Source organism: Conger conger, chromosome 2 (genome assembly GCF_963514075.1).
Source record: "Conger conger chromosome 2, fConCon1.1, whole genome shotgun sequence".
Lineage (NCBI taxonomy): Eukaryota > Metazoa > Chordata > Actinopteri > Anguilliformes > Congridae > Conger > Conger conger.
This window is the reverse complement of record NC_083761.1, coordinates 15556312-15581263: the sequence shown is the minus strand read 5'-3', so window position 1 is coordinate 15581263 and position 24952 is coordinate 15556312. Positions and strand designations below refer to the sequence as shown.

General features: G+C 41.1%; 1 protein-coding gene across 1 annotated transcript; it reads left to right on the top strand.

Annotated features, from left to right (window-relative positions):
* The first annotated feature begins 15935 nt into the window (after positions 1-15935).
* Positions 15936-23999, top strand: LOC133115341 (muscarinic acetylcholine receptor M3-like). Its single transcript, XM_061225207.1, has 2 exons — positions 15936-15957; positions 22225-23999. Exon 2 carries the CDS (start codon positions 22242-22244, stop codon positions 23997-23999), a length of 1758 nt encoding a protein of 585 aa, XP_061081191.1. The 5' UTR covers positions 15936-15957; positions 22225-22241.
* The last annotated feature ends 953 nt before the right edge of the window (positions 24000-24952 follow it).

Here is a 24952-nt window from a genome sequence, read left to right as displayed (position 1 = left end):
TATCAGAGGAATGAAAATTACTGCCTTCAAGTCTTGAAAACTGCTTTTGAAATCTTCTCACATTTAATACACCTTAGTCGTTCATTGACTACATCAGAAAATTGATGATAAAAATGTATATGCAATAAGTCATCATAATCATCATTCATCTTGTAGTCGAGGACATGTGATATTATGAAAGATTTTAGTATAATGAATGGCTTAAAGTGGATTATTGCTTGTGAATAATATATATAATTATATAAACGTTGCTTGCTAACCTGGAGGAAAAGGAAGAAAGATTGATATGTATTAATAGATTGGTATTCTCCTTTTCTTATTAATCTTTAGTGTTTCCAATGGTTGGATCTAATTTTAAATCAATCTTTGATTCCCACATACTTCTATCCCTTTTATAATTCTTAAGACACAATTGCCCTAATTGTATACACACTTTTTACAATTCCCTGATCTGTATATTCTGTATACTCTCACTGCAAACTCAGATATAAAAACAAACAGCTTGAGGAAAGCAACTTAGCTTAGCTAAGTAGCAGAATATATATCTTTCATAGATTTTGTATTAAAGGTGTGTTTTCCTGGGGGAATACTCATCTGTGGCAATGGTAAATGTAGTTTTATTTATTTCAGCAGAATTGTATTAAACTATTGTTGCAATTTACTGTATTTATGGTGTTTTTTCCCTAAAATATAATCTTTGAGGAATTCACACTCATGTATGTTTGCATTCCAGCTAATGAGAGCAGAAGAATTTAACTGTGTAAAGAGCACCTGATATACAAACACCAATATGATACTAAATTTAAAAAATCAATACCAAATATTTGTACTTTTCCTTTTATAAAATGTAAAAGCAGAACTGCCTTTGAAAAGGTGTATTCAATTTTCAAAGCAAGCTTTATTTTCACACTCATAAGAGCTTTTATAAAACCTGTCATTTCTGTATTTCCTCACGGTGTGCAACTTACACTGTCTGTTCTGTTGATAAGAGATGATGCCCTGCCAGTTCGTGTTGTGCATTCTTACATTTAATATGCTTTGTGTTTAATTTTTGCTTTAGAGGACTTGTCTGTTACTGGAAACTGCCAAGGCACTATTCAATGCAAGAAAAAAATCGATGCTTGACACATGGCATAAATTTCAATTGTGGGGTTTAGCCAAGCATGAAATCAACCTGCTCAGGTGTAATTGTTCTTGTTTCCACAACAACTTAATGGAAAGTGACAGGGAGAACATGCTGGGGTGAGCCACCAGCATAGGGGCATGGGTTCCTGCAGACCTGATGGAGCTCTTTTTTGGTTTGGTATTCAGGCAGTGTGGGTTTTTATGCTGCGAAAGCAAAAAAGTAAGTGTTCATTTCTACATAAGGTGGAACAGACATTGTACTCATTTTAAGTCTATTAGCACAAAATCCTATTTTTAGACTGCGACAGATTCATATGGTGGTATAAGAAGGTCCAACGGTGAAGTTATTGTGCTGGTGAGTGATCAGAATTTATTTATATTTTTCTATTGCTCCGGCAGCTTATATTTTTTATTGTTGGTAGAATGTTATATTTTTCCATGTTGTACTTCTGTTAATTGTTGATACAGCACATCAATGTTGTCAGAAATAGGGAGTATTCACTCTTCACTGGATACTGTACTATTGAATAGCCACAGCACTGTGGAAGGTGGAAGGAGTCCTGCAGTCTGGGGAAGGATAAAGTCCAGTGTTAATTTGACTCTAACATTAGGGATGTATTACATTACAGCTATTGAGCTGAAACGTCTTACAGTTGATAAGACTAAGCAAGGGACAACCCCCCTTGGAGAAATGGGGTTAAGGGCCTCCCTCATGGGCCCAACATGCACCTTTATCCAAAGTGCTGTATAATTGATGCTTCTCATTCACCCGTTCACACACACCAGCGGCGATTGGCCGCCAAGCAAGGCTCCGACTGCCAGACGACTGCTCTTACCTCCTGAGCCAATGTCCCCCTGGTCTTAGCCACTCGGCTACAGACTGCCCCACATACTGATTTAACACTGAGCATTTTACTGTTCTGGGTCATGGACCCGCTGTAGACCAGCAGCATAATCACACTGAAGACTTAACCCAGGGTCTCATTTGCATTCTGAATTAGCTCACAGAATAGGTGTCATGTCTACAACGACTACTAGCCATGATGTAATAGCAATGACAGAAGATTGTAGGGATGCTGTGTGCTTATTCACTGTTATCCGAGTGTTCTGAATGAAGGAGAAGCTGTGCAGTGCCTTTAATTTGGTCTACTGCTGTAAAACAGGCTTTACCCACCCACCCCACCCCCACAAACAAGAATACTCAAGTAATTGCAAAGAAAAATGAACTTCTCATCATGTAGACAGCACAGTAAGATATCCCACCTCTAATTTAGGGTAGCCTGATTGTTTACAACCGGCAAAATTGGCCAATTCAGCCACCTTTAATGCTTATTGATCCTACCCATTCACTAGAATACATTCTTCCTTTGCCTCATGTCCCTTGTAGTAAATATTTCAGTGAGAGGTAACCCTGCATGTGGTTTTTGTGCTTCTGAAGAAATAAGGAAACAAAAAATATATTTTCACAGTATAATTCACATTACACGGTACATTATTCTGCAGCTGTGAAGGCAAAGCCTGTTTTACAGCGATAAAGTTTAGATGACTGTAGTTCCAGTTTCAGGCTAGTAGGTAGGCCTGCTGTGCTGTGCTACAATCACGTTTGATGAACTGTACAGTGCTATACATGTGATTGAGTGAGGCAACACGTGAACAAGGAAACCACTTAGAGTATTCTGAATCTGCTTCTGATTAATGCCTTTACGCTAAAGACTCATTCGTCACGATCACTCCACATTACATTCAGACTACTGCCATGGTCCTTTTCAGATGAGTTAATGTTAAACGTGATTGATTACAATTACTAAATGACTAATTATCAGGAAATCTCATTACAAAAGTCAAGTTAAAACACATTGTTATGAAAGGCAGTACTACGAATACAATTTTTGCACTAAAGAAAACACATTGTAATATTCAAATGGAGGAAAGGTGTGATTGTTCTCCATCTACAGCGCAGTGGTCTTCAGACCACTCCCCTTCCTGTTCTGGCTGTGGTTCTGGCCGATCGGTTCAGAGTGACAGGGTGTGCAGAAAGCATTATCCAGAATGTCAAAATGTCCAACAGATTTTGTCCTCATAAATGACTGCAGCCAAAGTTATGAGCCCAATTTTTTGGAGAAGAGATACGATGCCTTTCATGCTAAGCACAACACATTAATTTTATACTGGCAGTCCTGGTTTTGTAAGTCTATTTATTACTGTCTTTGCAAACATATCAGTCCAGATCAGGGTGGTGGTGTCTGTATTTGCCAGAAATAAGAGACTTCTATTGCTATTTTCTAGGGTACGGGAAAATATTATTTGATTACAGTGAAGGCAGTAATGAAGTTTTGTTTCAATCGGCATCCTACGCTGTCACTTTATTGACCATATTTCTGTGTGTGAAAAGCATAACATTGCTGTGACACACCAGCCGGGCGCAGGGTTGAAGAAGATGACGGTTATTTCTGAGAGCACACAAGGCAATGTTGATAACAAAAGAACAGAGTAATGAAGGTCCTTTGAATGGTCCTGTTTGATCTCTGGAGTGGTTACCCTCTTTTGTTGAACAAGTAAAAGAAAATGGCTATGTAATGATGACTGTCTCTTGTGATTACCATGTGATAGCCCTCTGTGCTTTAATGGCGATGAAGCCTGTTTTCTTTTCTTTTGTTTTTTTTGTTGTTTTTTGTTTTACAAATGTAAAGCGGCCCACGTATTCTGAGCTGTGATGCACTTTGTCAATGAAATTTAATAACTGAAATTACGCAAGTGTGCTGCATTGTTTTGTGAATATTGTGCGCATACATTAAGAATGTATCAAATAGTTTACTGGCAACTGCTGATGGGTATATGCTAAACAAAATATGTTTATGAATTATCTAATATCATATACCTCATTTTGTTGGCAGGGTGGCCTCCTGCTAAAGAGATCTCTCATATTAGGCATATCTGTTCTCCAGTGGAACTGAACTACAGCTGATGGACTGTAGAGTGAAAAGAGCTGGTACATTTGATTATTTTTTAAGGAAAAGCATGCTTGTCTGCGCTCTCTCCATTGAGGATGTCGCTGTCATATGATAGGCCAGTGGTATTCACTCCTGGGGCTTGTTCAGCCCTGACAACACGTAGCAAAATGGTCATTTAAACAGAAACGGTGGCGCGTTGAACACCCTGTTACACCATAGAGTGTATGAGGAATAGTGGGACTGACTGATGTAGTACGGTTTGCTCCTATGGCGGCTGAGAAGGCATTCTTACGTCATTATCGATTTGGGATATACCTCCTACACACCCATCAAGCGGAGCAAACACACCTCAAAGCCTGTTGCAAAACGTTGCACGCCATTGGGAGGAAACATTCAACACAGGAACCATAGCAAAACGTTTTCCGATGGAACGTGCCCCTGTCTGCTGGTTTTTGTTGTTACTCAACACTTAATGATCAATGAACACAGTTAAACATTTTGACTGCATTACTAGCATGGACACTGGGTTTCTTTTGGTGCAGCAAAACATATTCTCAATGAAATGCTGAAAACGTTTTTAACAGGGGGGGAGTATTTGAAGTACAGGATATAGCACTTTGTGTTGACACCCTACTCTTACGCTTGCAGGTTAAAATACATTTAATATTACTCTAGAATAACTATTAAACTCTTTCGCTCACAGGTAATGCCAGACATTCAAGCTATCCTGTCCTCTTCATTTTCTCCAAAAGTAATTTCACGGATGTATGTTGAGGGACTGTTAATCGTTTGAAAATATTTCACATGGTTCCCTTTAATAGCTAAAAATGAAAACTCCTAGAATGGAGTAAACTGCAAGAAAGCACTCACCTGCGCACAGATATCTGAACTTGAATAAACAGCAGACCGTTACAATAACACATCCCTCTGCTCTGCACATGTAGGTTTTAAATGAAGAGGTAATGTGAGCTTGAAGGCACCACTTTTACCTGCAATCATAAGCGAGTACGGGATGAAAGTGCTCCATTGAGCAGATGCACTTTGAACTCTAATTAACCTGCAATGTCCTGATAAATGGCTTAACAGTAAATTGCTGCACTGACACAGCGCCTATATAATCCCAAATGACAGATAAAAAAAACCTGAAAAATGTCAATTTAGCAGACGTGACACGTGTGTTACATCATTGTTTATATAACATCAAAGAAAGTAGAATACTGGAAAGTGTGTTAAAGATAGAATATGCACTATTATTATTATTATTCCTCTTCTTCCTTACTTATTTGTTTAATTTAATTATCATTTTATGTTAGTATTGTATACAGCTGTGGATATTGCAACACAGCTGGAAATCCACAATCTCATTTGAAGTTGGAAATTCCCAAGAAATTAAATGGTGTTTGCATGGTGTATGTACTGTATATGCTGTAGGATATTTAATTAACATAAAAAAAAAACAATTTCTATGTATAACTAATTTTTTTGCAGACACTGTCTCCAGTTTAACCTTGTTAATACTGATGGATGCCATTTTCATGGATTCTCAAATTCAATAAATGTCTCTCTTGGCATAACACCTCCAACAGGGTTGTGTTCTGAAGGTTCAATAACAAAGCCCCAAGTAATTGATAAGGGTATCAAAACTATTTTAATTGTCGAGATTTACCTAAGCAAACAGACACATTCAAAAACAACACTTTCATAAACATGCACCCTGCACTTATTTAATATTTCATATATATTGTTTTTATTAATCAGAAGACACAACGTGATTCCACTGCACTGTACAACACATTTTCATACAGTTACAGTACACTAAAGCCTAAAATGGATTTGGACTTAAAGACTGATCTATTGGATAGACAATATTCAGTTATTTTAGCCAAAAGATATTTAGCAGTGGAAAATCGGCTTCACTGTCATGGTGGGTAAGCCCATGGCACAGCAGGCTTTAGGACTGCATCGGAAGTCGTAATGCCTTTGGCTTGTGACTCATGGTCATTGAAGAAGTAAAGCACATAGGTCGAGAGACATAGGAAAACCTCAATCTGATTGGATTTCAGGTGACCCCTATGACACCATGATTCATACCGTGACAGATTATCTGTCAGACTGCTGTTTTTTATCCTTTAATTAGTCAGGAGGGTCTCACTCACTGCGATAAAAATCTTTTGCAATGGAGCCTTGGCAAAAAGGTTACGGCACAGAGTACTCAATGCAATACAAAACAGTAAACAATATCCGTGAAGTAGAATGAGTCTTAAAGGTCAACAGCACCGTATCTGTCACAGCAAGAACATGCTAGTTTGTATGGTTTGCGACAAACAATAGTTTTTTATTTATAAACTTTTCCAACTTTTACATCCTAGTCAGCAATACGGTCTCTTGTGCTTCTGTGATGACTATAATGCCTAATACAGCAGGAATGTAGTGAAGTCCATCTAAAAAGATAACGAGTGACTTTGAAAACATTTGCTCACGACATTTAAGAATGCAAAAGGGAATATTTCTCAGGAACAAACCAGCTAGTCCCATGAGCTAAGTCTTTCACCACAAACCGCCAGTGTGTACAGTACTTGGAGTCTCTCCTCCTTTTCTGTTTGGCAAGAATACAATGTGCTCATCAAAGGGAGAGTCTAATCAGAGCTCTTGTTCTATGGAGTTGGTTGCAACCAGTACTAGAGGAGTGGAGCACCAGTAGCCAGTAAGTCAGAATGCAAGTTTGTGAGACTGGTTTAAAGTGTTGTGTTAATTCTCTGGCTGATTAAATCCCTGCATACAAACTTGCTGTACCCCCAATAACCCAGACACTTTGGACAAAAAACCCCTCCCCAGGAAACTCAAACTTCGCTGCAAATGCATCTTTCAATAAGGTACATCAAAATACATCAAAACCAGTCGATAAATGGTTAGCTGACTATAAAATTACTACTGTCCAGCCTTGAACCTGATCAAAAATCTGTGAGGACACAAGAGCTGACTGAAGGAACTGAAGGATCCTGAATGAGTCTGTAGCCTGGTCAAATCTTCCCTGATCTCATAAAACAAATGGACATCTCAGTAGTGTTGTCCTTATGAATGGATGGTGTTCATTACCAGTGTTTTTCCATTTTCAACAGCCTGTTTACCTTTTTTCAGCCATCTTTATCAAGGGTGTCAATAGTTTTGCAGGTGTGTATACTCTTGTTTTTCTTAAATTAGTCTAATTTAAGGGTTATATTAAGAGATTTTCTAATACCTGCTGGGCCCCACAATAAAGACGCTGACCCAGAACTGTATTGTCTATTGTACAGGGCTTAGTCATTTATTATACAGTGATATCAGTAATTGGCCCTGTGGATAGGATAGATAGGAACTTCATGGGTACTGTGGGCCATCCAGCGAATAAATTAGTTTTTTCTTATTCCTGTGAGCTACATAAGGACATGTTTGTTGGAGTGATTCATTTCCAGTAGGAAATCCAAGGTATCCAAACTGGAGACACAGCTGGAGTTAAAACTGGTAATGAGTCCCACACTATAGCGGAAATAATCAGACTTTGTGCGGATGCATATATTTAAAATACAGTTTAAAATAAGCTATTTTGGTATATTTGAAGCAGTACCAAATGCACTGGCCAGACGCTTGGTATTTGACATGGTAAATGTAAATGGTAAATGTTTGGCATTTTTACAATACTTTTTCTGAGAAATAAAATACTTGTACTTTCAAATATGTCATTATAATTTTACCAAAATTCGCTAAATGCGTTGAGATTCATTTAAAATCCCTACTTTCTTTCACCAAGTGTGTGCGTTTCGGCTCATTGCAGCAACCCCTGTCAAAGCAGGAGAGTGCAGTCGAGCATTCAGTCTCCTCCGAACGAGCCATGCCTAGCCACTCCTTCCTTTCGCTTCTCCCGGATTGGAAACACTTTGAGAAACATCTGAAATCTCCCGGAAATGCCTGCCACTTAAGGTAATTGCAATGACCTTTAGCCCGCCCGTGTATGGTCCCCTTCCTCCTATTAGCCCTTTTTAAAGGCGGTTTCAGACGCAGCTCCGGGAGATGAAAACACAATCAGCGCAATCAGCTCTTGTCAGAAGACCTTTCGCTAACACATGCTGATGATGGCACTGTATGGGGGAAATTGTTACGTTGACGGCAGACGCGTTTATTACTGTCCATGTTTAGGGCCTGAGGCTTAAAAATGCTTCGGGCTACCTTAGCTATTATCTGTTTTATTGTCCTCTTATGGCAATTATACTTGCATATTGCCATTATCAGGGGAAACCAAGGCCAGATAGGTAAACAATGTTTTTTTACCTTAGCAGGCAATCAGAGAGGTCACCCAGGGAGTAGGGAGGCATGGATATCATAATGACATCATTCAGCTGGACAATGGAAATGAACATGACTTATCTTGAGTGAGAGAGGTGTATATGCACAATGAAGAGGATGGTAAAAACATTTGTTTCTGGGTAAAAAACGATGCCCTTACTTGCTTCTTTAACCATTACGTTGCTTAGTTCTTCACTTTTATGCTTGCGCGTGTAAACTATATATTATTGATTGATACTGTGATCAATTAATAATACAACAATTTGATGTGCCTCAGATCTAGAAAGTGAATTTTAATGGCCAAGACTACATTTTATCGCAGTGCACTGAAAGCATTGTAGACGCACATTACCACTTAAACCCCTGGAACAGTTATTTTAGTGACATCAGGAAAAAGCAGGGAAATTGGAAACGAGCAGGAAAACCGACCGGATGGATCTCAGCCCAAGGGCTGTCTGAGCCACCCGTGTTGCCCAGCAACCAAGTACAAAATTAGTCTTCAATGTAAGGCCCTACACTTCAGTGGTCACATACCTGACTTGACAACATGTGTATGGAGTGAGTGAAATGCATCACAAATGTCATTTTAGACATGGACCGTGAAGAACTTTGGACATTGACCATGTTTTGATACTGTACAGACTGAAACCGACATCTAGGTTTATTATTGCAATGAGCCCTTTTTTTGATTGATTGCCTTTTGAATGACAATTACTTGATGGGTGAGTCTTGCTTGTCTACACTACCTTACAAATGAGTGTACACACTTTTAGGAGGACTGTGTACTGTACGGTATACCTCATAAATTATTCAAATTTCCTCACACAAAAACCAGTCAGACCACCATGAACCCTTCTCATGTCAAACTGCTGAAGCAATGCCTGAGAAGATTCAGTTGCAGGCCATTAGGGGAGGAGACACACTTCTCTGCCTGGTCCAAAATAGAAATGCAGGATCCTGGTGCAGTAATGGAGGCACAAGTGCCTTCCAGTGGAGGAGACGTGAAACCAAGAGCTTATCGCCCTCTTATCATATTCATGATAGATCGCACATGGCATGTTTCAAAAGAGTCCAGGTATTAATCTTATTGTCTTGTACAAATTACCACAAAAAAGGCTCTCCGGGTTGACTATTTCCTATTTAACTGATTGGTTTCCCAGTTGTCTACTCATATTGATTACCCCGGCTGTCAATGCAAAAGAGAATTGAGTTGGGTAAGTGAACATGAAAAACACAAAAGGTTAAGCGCTATATCACTACTTTAGTCATAAAAAGTATTGGGGGACATTCTCATTCTAGTGTTTGTTGTCTAATGTGTTTTTGCCACCTCTGTAACGGAGCCACCTCACGCTCCATTAGAGTCGCATAAACCCTGCACGTCACCAGCACTTTGTAATACATAATGCCTGGTGTGTTGGCGGCCCTCATTCACTCTGTCTCCTCTTAGGCAAAATATTTGAAATATGTATCCCTGAGCCCTGACTGTTTCCCTGACTGGCAGGGAGCTGGCAGGAGAGGAATAGCCAGAGGACCAGCCTGTCCTCGCGGCTGGATCGTCCGTATACAGTGCTGTTATGCTGAGAAACGGCTCACAGCCTCGCTCCGCTCGTCTATCAGCGCTTGTCACCATTAGCATTCATGGCCCATTACCTACTGAGCACCAAGCACGACATGTAGCTTCTGCCTGAGAAACGTACACAGCACTGGGGCTGTTCATCACTGGTACTGTTACAGACTATACACACACAAACACACACACACACACATATACTTACACACACAGACACGCTCACACACACACACACACACACACACTCACACACAGTCGCACGCACACACATACACACACACACACACTAACACACAAACACACACACACACATACTCACGCGCACATGCACATACACGCTCACACACACACAATCTCACTCACATGCACACATGCTCACACACACACTCACACGCACACGCACACACACGCACACTATGACTATGTGTGTCATTGTTTGATTGTGTGTCATTCGGACAAAATTGTTTATTATTAATAATAATAATAAACATTTTGTACTGTTAAATATGTATTGTGTGTATTTCATATTGCCTCTTCTACCATTTTAGTCACACGGCCTACCAATTCAGTGCTTTTTTGGACATGAAATTACCTTAAATGAGCATTTTCAAACATTATAGAGAGCGGTCTGTGACACTGTCTGGTTTTTGTATCCAGAGATTTCAAATAAATATAGAAATATCTGTAATATGCTTTTTTTTCTAACACTGAACATATGCGGAGGTTTGAAGTGAATGCCTTGTGTAAAATGTAGAAAATGAATGCCACCACATGACTCTATATAAAATCCAGAATCAGATTTTTCATTTACATCTCCGAATGATATGTCCTAGTTCTCTGTGTTGGCCAAACTACTTTTTGAATTATTTAGGTAGTGGCACTCACTGTTCAAGGTGTATGTGTCTGTCAGTGTCACTGAGAGAAAACATTAAGGAGGCACTTGGATCTAGGGAAATAGGACACCGGAGTAGACCATGATGCTGAAGAAGCACATTTAGACCTTACTGTGAGTTCCTAGAGGGTCACTTCACTCTGCCTTTTTGTATGTAAGTCTACTTGAAAAACATGTCTGTTGAATAAGGCAACAATGACACCTGACATGGATTGATGTTGTTCCTTTTATCAGAGTATCTAAAAGCACTTACCATATGACTGTGTGCGTGTGAGTGAGTGAGTATATGTGTCTGTGTGTGTTTATTCACTGTTCTGATACAGAACAGTGATTCAAGAACTACTACTGAAATTATTAACATACAATATAACTTACATCCACATGTGGCATAAATAGTTAGATGATAAGTCTGGAATATGTACACTTTATTAGGAACATTTTTACTTTATTACACCTACTTATTCATGCAATTATCTAATCAGCCAATTGTGTGGCGGCAGTGCAATGCATGCAGTCATGTAGATGCGGATCAGGAGTGGTCTGGTCAAAGCTGAAAGGTACACAAATAACCACACATTACAACAGTGGTGTGCAGAAGAGCGTCTCTGATCACACAACGCATCATAACTCTAGGTGGATAGGCTACAGCAGTAGAAGTCTAAAAAATAAGTCTAATAAATACCTAATAAAGTGCTTGGTGAGTGTATACTGTTATTGCCACCCTGGTACATGAAAGTGCACTTAAAAATGTTCTGAAAACACAATAATGATGCGAGAAGTGTCCATCTCCTGTCAAGTTTTATCAGTCTTTAATTCAGCCAGGTTTTAACAGTCTTTCATTCAGAAAGGTTCAGCCACTGGACAAATTGGAGAAATGTGAAGAGTAACGTGGCTGCTGGGGTTTCACTCAGGAAACAGGGGCAGACCAGGGATTGGGGATTATTGTGCACTGGCCAACTTCAATACAAGCAATATTCCACTATAATTAATCAAGGTAGTCTTTCCTTGGGTGGCATTCGCAGCATGGAAAAGTAAAAGCCCATATGGCCATGATGCAGCCTGGACGGAGAACAGAAGTGGAAAATATATCTGCAAAAACAGGAATCTCAGACTTCTCGTAATGTATTAGCCTGTATAACTATGTATAACTATACAGTAGGCTTTTAAGATCTGCAATATTGTGTCATTTATTTTAAAAAGGCACTCCGCCCCCTCTGTGAATCACCAGCTCTAAGCACTGCAGCTGAAGTGTGTGTACGTCTTGGGTAGATTACCTAAGATATGTCCGGCTCCCCACTATAAGCTAAACCACATACTGCAGGACAGCTAGCACCCTCTGGAGAAGAGACACGTCCCTTACACCAGAGAACAAACTGCTTGAGTTTAGTCCCAGAGACTGATCCCATTTCCCCTGCTAGCATTTTATACCTGCAAAACCAGTTGTGTTTCGCCCCTGCATGCTCTCAGCCTTAGAGGGCAACCGATGCGACTCGTGATTGAACAGTAGTGATGTCTTGGCTATAGGCTATGAACGTTTACCATCTCAGTCACTCAAAAGGGCCACTGTATGATTACTTTTGCATAATTAATATTTCAGTGTGCAATCAAAGCAGATAGTTTCACTGATACTCTCATTTGTTGTGATTATGTCATTATCAACATTATGTCATTATGCCGTTATCAGTATCTGAATTTCACACCAGTGAGAATGCATGTATTATCAGATATGATACAATATCTCTTCATGCAGAAGTAATCTGAATATTTTGTATCATAATATACTCATCTCCACCCAATTTAGCACATCTTACTATCTGTTCCTAGTAATTTATTTTAATTTTAGTTTAATGCAGCAGTCATTTCCCGCAATATTCTACAAGGTTTAATAAATACCTTAAAAATGTGGCAGCAATTGGACTGATAGTCAAATAAATAAAATCACAGAGACAAGTGCATCAACAAATAAATGCAAGGGCAGGCTCCCCCAGCAAACGCCTGCATGAACCAACAGTGACAGGTCCAGTGTCACTGGCTCACCTTCCAGGGACACCGTGTGGGGCTTAACTGATTAGCCAAAGGACACACGGTGCAGGATTCACTCTCATTATGGAAGCTGATGTGCTTGAAACCTGTTTGTGATTTGACGCTGTCAAAGGCCACTTTACAAAAATGTGGATTTGTCACATCCACATAAGCTGTAAAATGTGTGTATCTTCCCTAATCTGTATACTATAAGTATACCATGCAGTCTCCCTTGTTCATTTACGTTGGTTATTCAGATGTTTCATTGGTCGTATGAAATTTTAAAGGTAAAGTGTTGTTGGCGAGTGGGAGAGGGGTGTCAGCTCTGTGTAGAAACTGAATGCCTGCCAAACGTATGCTTCCTGTAACGGATCATTGTGTGTTCGACAAAGCACATCGGACAGCCGCAAGGTCATAAACATCTGCCCTGCTGCTCTGAAGCTATTGAACCTTCCGCCGGCTTTGAGTGGATTGATGGAATCATTCCAATGCACACATCCCAATTTCAGCCATTAGCACTCTTTTTAAAGCCAGGGTTGTGTGTACTCGATTCGGTTTAATTAAAAGACACAGGCATACAAGCAAACACACAGACACACACACACATACAGTACACACAAATTATGTCACCACAGTCCGTGCCCAGGTAAACTGCTAAGATAGAGTTTTTCCTTAAGCCTTTTTGTTGTTCTGCCCATTACTACACACAGCTCAAGATACAACAGAAAACCATGATGACCAAACTTCTCAGTCTCACAGTAGCAGCAAGCATAGGTCATCTGACCACAGTAGGTTACTTAGAGATGTGGTATGTTTCCCTGGGGAGCCATTCTGTTAAAACATTTCTGCGAATAATAGTTTATGAAAGGAGGACAAAAAATAAATGTTTTTCCTGCCATCTTAGATGTACAAATATTTCACTTGGCATGACTTTATATGGGTATATCATGCTCTTTATAATTGGTTTTGAGTATAAATCTCATAGTATAATGTTTTATATTCCTACTGTATGTCAAATCATTCAAATGTCAATGTACATGTCAGCTTCTGATATTTCTGATACTGGCATTGTTAAAGGTTCAGGGAATCTGGAACAGCTAATTTTGTAAAAGACAATTGTTTATATTGCCATTCAATTTAAACCTTTCCCAAAAGCAAATTTCTCTCGAATCAAGTTGATTATCCCAGATATTCACAGCTGGAAATATTAGCCCTGTTTGTATGGCAGTTGGGGTGTTTGGCAGTTTCATTTAGTTTCAGTAAATATCCTGCAGGGTTGATGGCTGCTATGCTCTGTAGATTGCCCTTAAAAAGGTTATCAGCTAAATGCATGAATGCAATGTCAAGATCAAATAGGCTGAGTTGACTTGCAGTAACAGCAGGTCCCCATCTGGAATTGATCCTTTAAATCAGCACCCAACAGATACTCAGCGTGCTATTCCTAGCAATGAAAGCCCTGTCACTCTACCACTGACAGAAAGGCATGGCAATGTGTCAGATTGTGTGGCTAATGACAATGCACTGAATACCTTGGGCACCTCTTTTCATGATTATGCATAAACTTTAACCTGACACCACAAATCCCAAATGTCATTACCTGTTACTTTGCAGTAATGAGGATAAAGGGACTACATGAGCTGATCACCTAGTTAGCCTATAGATTCTATAGATCCACGATTCAACCTACAGATCCCTACAGAAGCACCACACAATACAGAAATACTGTGCCTACTTTATATTGCCAGTAAGTACTGCTTCAGAAAGTATTCAGACCCCTTCACTTTTTGCACACTTTATGCTGTTTATTTAATTTTAAATGGATAAAATCGCTATTTTTGCCCATAGATCTACACTCAATGACCCATAATGGCAAAGTAAAAACATGTTTTTAGAAATTTCAGCAAATTTATTAAAAATCAAAAACTGAAAATTATGTTCATCTGATGGCTTCCATGAAGCCACTCTACCATGAAGGCCTGATTGATGAAGAGTTGTTGAGATGGTCAGCCTTTTGGCAGGTTCTCCCATCTCTGCCAAGGTCTTCCGAAGCTCTGTTAGAGTGACCGTTGGGTTCGTGGTCAACTCCCTGATTAAGGCCCTTCTTTCCCAGCCACTCAGATTGGCCAGATGGCCAACTCTTGGAAGGGTCCTGGTGGTTTCAAACTTCTTCCATTTCACAATTATTGAGACTCCTGGGAACACTCAAAGCTTTAGATTTTGTGGATTTCATGGCTTGTTTTTGTCCAACAGGCAGTGGGACCTTATATACACAGGTTTGCACCTTTCTAAACTAGGTCCAATCAATTAAATTTGCCACAAGTGGACTCCGGTCAAGTTCTAGACACATCTCAAGGATAATTAAAGCAAACAGGATGCACCTGACCACATTTAAAATTAAATCTCCAGCACAATAAAGTATGCAAAAAGTGAAGGGGTCTGAATACTTCCTGAAGCCACTGTTTGCAGAATGGATTTCTTCAATTTTATAAGTTGTGTGTTTTCTTTTGGTCAAACTGCCCAGACACCACTATGTTCTGTATCCTTGTGGATCCGAACCCAAGCTTTGGCTGCACTGTATGTATTTTATGGGTTGCTTCTTACTCACGGTCCCTTCCTGGGATTCTCTGTGGGGTGAAATTCTTTTCACGCTGTGCTGTGCTACATTCTTTTGCAAAATATATGATTTCTGCCAAATAGAGGACAAGGCCGAATGCAGTACCAAGAGACATGAAACCATTTTCCCTTCACAATTTTTCCCTGGAAAAAACATATACGGTATCGTCAAATTTGCAGTTAAAAAAGAAAGTAATACTCAATAAAATGTTCTTTTTTGAGTTATATTGCGTTTTATTAAAGAAGATAGCTGTCAAAATAATTGGCACCCCTAAAGATTCTTTTACCTAAAAATTGCCACAAAAATGGTTCTGTGGAAACAAAATCAGGATACTGCCTTGGCTAACTGTGTCCCCAAACCTAAACTGAAACCCAGTGGTCTGAGTGAGAAGAGATTCCTAAGGCACATAAAGCCAAGGAGATCAAAGATCTTCAATGTTTCAATGTCCCTCCATATACAATATTCTCCAACTCTATTAAATATTATGGAAAGGTACAGGGTCATTATCATTGCCAGCGGAGGCTGCATCACATACAAATCACAAGGGTACCAATAATTACTTTTTAAAATACTTTTGAAATGTTATTTTGGTTGATTCTTTTGAATCATTTTAGAAATTATTTTTTTTTTTCCTTGTGGGAAATATCCCTGTATTTGTTTTCTAGCCTTTCTTGTGCATCTGTTTTGAAGTGCTAACATATTAGGACATTTCCAAAAATGGATTATCATGCTCTCCCGAGCGTGACAGCATTGCTTACATCTGTGGTTCTGAGCATGAGACGTGGCCAGGGCGGTGTATAAACAGGAGTCAGGGGCGTTACCCACAGACGGCTGAGCGTGTGAGAAAACTGATTAAGTCATGGGGCATGTGACTGAACATCTCAAATTGCATTATTATTTTGCTGATGAAAACAATGTCTTCCAGTATCCCGACCGAATGATTCCCCGTTGTTTTGATCTTTCCCACCTAGGGTTTCGGAAGAGCTGTCAACCCTGTTCCTGTCGCTCCAACCTGGGAGCTGTATTTTCAGGGAGGCAGTTAGCATGTGTCACAATGACCCAGGAATAACAATCGTGGTGACATTTAGGTTGTTTTGTTCAGGGCTTAGTCAGGATCTCGGTTGTTGCCCACAGGACCTCAGTAATTATACAGGACTCACCATTCATATCATGTCCGATTCAGCTCAATTACAGAAGGCCTCATGGTGGTCGTACAACAGCGCTGATGATCAGCATTTGTTTACAATTCTCACTAAGTGGCTGCCATTGCTGATAAACCATCACTAAAATTGACTTCAATCTTCCTTGAACACCCTCAGCACGTAAGAAACTGTGGGGTAGGTTCAATTTGGATCAGAGGGTGTGAAAGATTTCCTGAGAGTGCAGCAGAAAAAGCAATAGTGGCACATAACAAATTGATATTATATTCATATCAGTTTGTTTTTATGAAGATGAAGCAGACGCATAAACAAAGATTGACCAGTTCAAATTGCCATGGTGTTTATTGATCAGTTATAGTGAAAGAAAAAAACAAAAGTTAACGTAAGTTTTATTTGCAAACAGTGACTTCAAAACCATAGTGAATTATGAATACATGGAGTGAAGTTGCATTATTTAATGTAGTCAAGGGTGAACTCTCATAATCACTGGACAGCGAAAGGAGTATAACCACCATTCAGCCACATGAAATCGAATCCCGACCATGACCGTGCTGACTGTAGCCTCAAACTGCCTGTAGAGTCTCCTGGGAATTAGCTGGCTATTAGAAATTAAACAGGTATCAGGGCTTTCCCTTCCATTATAGCAACTCATCTGGCCAATCAGGTATCTGCAATCAGCCTACACCAGCCAGCCACTCATGAAATAGTGTGGCAAGGCGATGACAAGGGCTGATCAGCAGCCAGACTGCACATTGTATAGGTAGTGGCAGCTGGCAGAAGGCAGGTGGGCTAGACCGCTCCATCTCCATCTTCATCTCCAATTGATGAAGGAGGTTGCAGTGATGGGTCAAGCCTGAATCTATGAAAATAACAAATCGAGTATAAACACTGGTTACAAAAACAACAGCCAGTTCTCTATGAAGATGGACTATAAAATAAATTGGACAGTATAGGTGGTTTGGAAAGCCTGTAGTCCCTTAGGCTGCTCAGTAGCGTATGGACAAAAGAAAAACAGCTGTTGTTTTGAATGTTTCTACAAGCTGTACAATAGGAGAATATTTTCTTTCGTGTTTCTGCTCAAAAGGACTCCAGGCAGATACCACCACAGTGCCTCACTTCCCACATATCAACCTTCATGACCTTCCTGGTGTAAATGAAATCAATGGACTAAATCGCACATGTGGTTGCTGTGAAATTATTTATTGACAAATGTGAGTTCAAAGGTTCCACCTAACCTTTGATTGGCTATCGAGGATGTGCAACTTGTTGCTATGTGATATTGTTTAGGAGGCAAGGTCATGCTTTATTTATTAATTTGTTTTATTTATTTATTTTTCGTTGCTGTTGCGGCCGCTCAGTGCAAGGTGCACTGCTCAAACTGTTTGCTCTCATATTGCCAAGATATATCAAATCCTCCACTGCTTTTTCTGAAGAGAGCTGAAAAATATCAACGTCAAGGGACACCTGCTTGATCCTGCCATTTGAATTTGCAGGGTCTGTTCTTCAAAAGGCATCTGGATTTCAATCTTTTCACACTGGTCACCTTGACTTCATCTAGATCTTCGGTCACGTCCATTCTTCAAGTGCAGCATAATGAGGTTAAAAAAAGAAAAGAAATGTAATCCAGAAGGAAAATTCTGGGAATGTTGCCTCCCTTCTGTGAGATGACAGATGGTGTCTAGCTGCAGTGGGAGATGACCAGGGTGTGGAGCAAGGAGACCCGCCCGCGTATCCAGTGGGACACTATCGTGAGCGGATTGGCTGAACTCTTAGGTGCCCCGGTGGCACCAGTTGGATCTCAGATTAGAGGTCTGCCATCAGGTGACATTGGTGACCAGTGGGGGGGCTCTATGTTGGGGCAGTTGATCCCACAGGTGGCTGTTCTGCCCCTGTGCATCTCAGCATGCCAGGCTTACCAGCCTACCAACCAATAGCCTGCGGGAGCAGCTGCTATGGCAACCCCATGACAACAGACAACGAGAATACCTAAAAATCCCTTGTGTCTGTCCAAAGCACACATTCAGCTTCAAATGTCTGAATTTTGTTATGTAGCGCAACTGTAGATGGTCGTTCTCCATGATTTACATCAAGACAGAGAGTTTGTTCCAAATTGTTTGAGTCATTATATTGTCTTTATAAACAAAGTTATAAGCTTCTACAGCTGTATAACAATTTCAGCCAGCAGTCATTTACTAATCCATGCCACTTTTGAGTCTGACTGTATTTAGAGGCCAATGCGTCCAGCGGGAAGAATGCTATGAATTCCACATGAAGGCAAAACATGGAATATGCATCCTCACTTCTTTTTAGCTACCATTCAGGACAAGTCCAACATTTTTCTGAAGGGGAAACAAATCTAACCGTTTTGATGTAGTCTGACAAAATGTTCAAAACCAAATGTCTTGATGTCTCTGTCTGCTCTGCAGAGTCCAGCGTGCACTTGGCTTGACTCTGAGATCCAGTCAAACAAATATGTGAGGAGTACATAATGTAATGAAGCATGCAAATAACTTGACTAATACTTTGGCCTGCTGCCCTGATGCTGTTTGAGTTCACACCAATAAACCAGGCAGCCGAGGCCAGTATCCATTCTCGTCCTAATGGTTGGATATGATATGTATCTGAACGGTATTGAATTGTTGTGGAAAACATAAGCATGGAATGTAGCTGTTGGACCAGTATGGGATCCTCTTTCAATTCAATTGCACTACAATTGTATTCGTATTGCGCTTTTCACAGGAAGACTGACACAACGATGCTTTACAGAGTAACAGCAGGGTGAAACGGGGAGAAACCTGGTCTGACCCCTCCACATAGTAAGCGTTTGAGGTAAAAACACTCCCAGTGTGGAGAAAAATCCTCAAACTGTGCCGAGAAAAAAGTCCTCAATGCGAAGAAATCTCAGGAGGAACCTGGCTATAGAGGGGGAGTCCATCCTCTTCTGGCTGGCAGGGTGTAAAGGTAGAATGGATATAGCAGATATGCAATAGGGATTCTATTAATCGAACCCAATCCAATTATCAATGAAATAAAATGACCCCGACAGCATTTACTGCTTTTCTATACACCAGGGAGGACCTTTCAAACTTTAAGTCATTAAATCAACATTGACTCCATATTCCCAGGGTTCCAAAGATGTAACACTGCACATACACATTTACATGAAACAGCCTGTTTCCCCAGACCACTATCTGAAGAAATTGGAATAACAAAGAAAAGTTTTGCCAAATAGACACCAGATGTAAATCAGTGTCTCCAAATGAGATTATTTTTCTTCTTCACATCAGATACAAGCATGAAAAGGGGCGCTGAATCAGTCATTACACTGTGCGGGGAAAACCAATGAAGATGACATCAAGGATTCTAATGAATAAGATATTAAGATTTGGCAGTGACAGTTTGTGATGTCTGGGCAGCAGTTGTCCTCAGCAGCACAGTGCCACCTACCATCTGAACCACAACCACAGTCAAATCCACAGCCACAGCCACAGCCTGATTATATGCACCGGACAACGGCTTATTTCGGCCTTTGCTCTCTGTCTGTACGGTACATGCAAAATGGCTCTTGCCACACATAGTGATGAATGAGATTTACCCAAACTCTTTTCATTAAAAGGACTTCCTCTATGAATCATCTTAATATACTTAAAAGAAGAGGCACAACTAAAGTAGAGTATAGTACATGAATAAGTAAAACCCCCTGCAGCTATGCCTCAGCACTCTTTCGCTCTCTCTTTCTCTCTTTCTCATGTGCTTTCTCACCCAGGCCGGGTCAGCTGTGGAGACCTGGTGTATTATGTCTGACTTTGCATTCTGGGCAGCTGAGGTAGTCCTCTCACCAATGAATGAAAAGCATCTCTGTTTCATTTGGCAAGCTGACAAGCATTCTCTCCCTTCCCACATCTCAGTTTCAAGATGTTTTGTTTTTTAATTCTTTTGTTTGAGTTCAGAACACCATGCTTACAAGAACAGACATGCTTGCTTGTACCCCCCGTTTCTTTTTTGTATCCCAAAGTGTGATTCAAAAACTTTACCTTTATCAGCCAGTAATATTTTTCAAGTGTATTCACACTATTCTTAGAACATGGGACCCGCATTTTTAGCTGTTTTTTGCTGCTTGTTCATGCCATATTTTGCCCACCACAATACAGACCAATCCTATGTCGCACAAAGATGTGGTATTTATATATTCACTGAGCACTTTATTTGGTAGACCTGTACACCAGCTTGTTAATGCACATATTTAATCAGCCAATCATGTGGCAGCAACTAAATGCATACAGAAAAAGCATACAGACGTGGTCAAGAGGTCCAGCTGTTTTTCAGACCAAATGTCAGAATGGGGAAGAAATGTGATCCAAGTGACTTTGACCGTGGAATGATTAGAATCCCCTGGGATTTCCATGCACAACAGTCTCTAGAGTTTGCAGAGAATGATGCAAAAAACAAAACACATCCAGTGAGCAGCAGTTCTGCAGGAAAAAAACGTCTTGTTAAGGAGAGAGGTCAGAGGAGAAGGGCCAGACTGGTCAAAGCTGACAGGAAGGTGACAGTAACACAAATAACCACACATTACAACAGTGGTATGTAGAAGAGTGTACCACTCTGAATACACAACATGTCAAACCTCTTAAGTGGATAGGCTACAGCAGCAGAAGACCAATAAGTATAAAAAATAAGTCCAATAAATACCTAAAAAGAGTGTATATACATGTACTGTACATTACATCTTGATTTTAGCATGTAAGTGAAAGTAGGCATAGGCTCTCCACCTGGAATATAGGTGGCCTGTTGTGTAGTGGTTAAGGTAAATGACTGGGACACCCAAGGTTGGTGGTGCTAATCCCGGTGTTGTCACAATAAGATCCGCACAGCCGTCGGGCCCTTGAGCAAGGCCCTTAACCCTGCACTGCTCCAGGGGAGGATTGTCTCCTGCTTAGTCTAATCAACTGTACGTCGCTCTGGATAAGAGCGTCTGCCAAATGGCAATTATGTTATGTTATGTAATATCTACAGCTAGCAACATACTGTACTGCGTTACATATTTCTTCATACAATCTCAATCAACAAAAGTTTATGTGGAAAATTCTGACATTTACGGTATTTTACAGCACCATTGTAATTTGCCAAACACAATAATAACATGCATAGTAAACAAAGTAAAGAACTCATCCTGAATTCAAACTACAGTAAGAATTTGGAGATGTAACACAACTGCAGAAACCGAAATGGTTATCTTTATTGCTCATTTTCAAAACTACTCTATGGCAGCATGATTACTGAAGATGTGATTCATTGTCATCTCAATGATATCATACAGAGATGTTTATCGAAAACAGCATGCATTAATATGTATAATAGTATAACCGCTAAGGCATGAAACAGTGTGTTACAAATTACATTGTAACAAATTAGCAGATACATGCACATAACCCACATATGCACACACACACACACCTTTTCCAAAAAAGCTCCATGTACTGGATTGAATGACCTTTAGCTTGTGGTGGAATAAAAGTGGATTTTTATACCATTAACAAACATTTTATTTCTTGGTTGTGCTTGCAGAATATGCCAGGCTGCAACAATGAACCTGAACGCCAGCAGCACAGAGGCCAGCTTATACCAGAGCCACAGTCCCCCAGGAATGAGAGCCTACCAAGACACAGACCATCTTCCCAGAAACCCCTGGCTGGAACGTCAAAATGGGGCCAACAATGACTCCTTCAGCAGAAGCTCCAACCTGACGAGTCTGTACAATGCTACCCTAGCCCCCACTGTGGCATACGACCCCCTTGGGGGTCACACCATCTGGCAGGTCATCCTAATCATCTTCTTTACGGGGTCCTTGTCCCTGGTTACAGTCATTGGCAACATCCTTGTCCTGGTGTCATTCAAGGTCAACAAGCAACTGAAGACAGTCAATAACTACTACCTGCTTAGCCTGGCTTTTGCTGACTTGATAATCGGTGTGATCTCTATGAACCTCTACACCACGTACATTATAATGGGCCAGTGGGCCTTGGGCAACTGGGCCTGCGACTTGTGGCTCGCCCTTGACTATGTGGCCAGCAACGCCTCGGTCATGAACCTGCTAGTCATCAGCTTTGACAGGTATTTTTCAATCACCAGGCCCCTCACATACCGAGCCAAGAGAACCACCAAGAGAGCCGTGACCATGATCGTACTCGCATGGTTCATCTCTTTTGTCCTCTGGGCACCGGCCATTTTGCTCTGGCAGTTCTTCGTCGGGGAACGTACGGTCCCCCACGGTGAGTGCCGCATCCAGTTCCTCTCCGAGCCCATCATCACCTTCTGTACGGCGATAGCAGCATTTTACCTGCCAGTCACCATCATGACTATGCTGTACTGGAGGATCTACAAGGAGACAGAGAACCGTACAAAGGAGCTAGCTGGTTTGCGTGTCTCGGGGAACCAGGGGGAGCCGACCAAACAGACCGGGAGCTCCCGCAGCTGCAGCAGCTACGAGCTCAACCAGCCAGCACGCAAGAGCTCCTCCCGGAGGCCGGGAGGCCGTTTCACCTTTTGGCCCCTGACCAAAACCCCAAAGTCCAGCAACGAGGGGGAGCCTGAGCACAGCAGCAGCGACAGCTGGAACAACAACGAGGCCGGGGCATCCGAGTCAGACGAAGAGGAGATACCCCAAGCCCGCGCCATTTACTCCATCGTCCTGAACATGCCCGGCATGAAGCGGGCCATCAACTCCCAGCTCACGTCCTCCGAGGACCTGGATGTGTCGGAGGAGGATCCCCTGAAGCCCGATGGAGACAGCGGAGCCTTAGCCAAGGACAAGGGTGACAAAGACTGCAACAGCTACCACCAGCGCTTCTCCAAGACACCTGTTCGGTCCATGCCCTCCATAGAGTTACCTAAGCCCCCTGACACCCAGACCCCGGCTACTAAGTCCTCCTCGATGCCCATCTCCTTTAAGGATGCGGCCATGGCCAAGCGCTTCGCCACCAAGGCAAAGACTCAGATCACCAAGCGCAAGAAAATGTCTCTGGTGAAGGAGAAGAAGGCCGCCCAGACCCTGAGTGCCATCCTGTTTGCCTTCATCATCACATGGACACCCTACAACATCATGGTGCTGGTCAACACCTTTTGCGACAACTGTATTCCTGAGACACTGTGGGCCCTGGGCTACTGGCTCTGCTACGTAAACAGCACGGTGAACCCCATGTGCTACGCCCTCTGCAATAAGACCTTCCGGACCACCTTCAAGATGATCCTGCTCTGCCAGTGGGACAACCAGAAGCGCAACAAGTCGCAGTTTCAGCAGAGGCAGGCGGTGGCTTTCCGACGGAAGATGGGGGGAGACTCGTAGGGTAGCCCTCTGTGTCTGTCCGTGATGCGGTGTCTGGGCAGGGGGAAGCACTGCGATTAGGACTGCGTCCAGGGCACTTGTGAGAGCCTACATAGAACTGCTCCCACATAAACGCCGTCTCTGAACACTGTCCGAATTCTTGTTAGTGTCATGCAAGATCCATGACGTTCACTATGAGAAGGTGTCAATGGGTCACTGGTATATTTTTACACAAAAAGGGCTTTACACTACAAACATATTGAAGCATGCAGTACACTGATTCTTTGTACTGTTGTTGTAAACCTTACTCTCTCTGTACTGGTGTATACTGTTGACAACTGGTGTGTTGCCTTACAAGCGGGCGAGTATGTTTAAGTTACACAGACCATTTTCTGAGTATTTATTTTCTGAGTATCATACTTTACTATGTTATGTGGATGTTTTTAATGCTATCAACGAGCAAAACTTCACTGGCTTCATATGACCAGTTCAACTATTTCACCACTGACCACTTCATGCGTTTTGCTGTTTTGTGTGGTGACACTTTAGCAAATTTTGTGATTGTGGTGGTCTCTCTTGTGATTTACAATAAGACATGTCGTGAACTGTTGTAAAAGCTGCTTAACTTTTCACTGTGAGGTGGTATTTACATGATTTTGAAAAGTATGTACAAGTATTTTAAACAGCATCCACATAAATCCAATTTTATAGTGATATAAAAATACTTGTATAATGGTCGCTTAAAGCTTATGAACGTGTATGCTCTGTAATTTGAGTAAACATTTTAAACGTACCCTCACACTTTTCCAAAGGATTATAAAAGTACATCAGTTCTGTATTTATCACATTACAAATACTTTTGTATTCTTTTATGTGTCACCAAATTTGTAAAATAGATGTATAAAAATATTTAATAAATGTGTATTTGCAAAAACAATGCTGAGGCAACACCCTTTTCGCCCAAATTATAACTG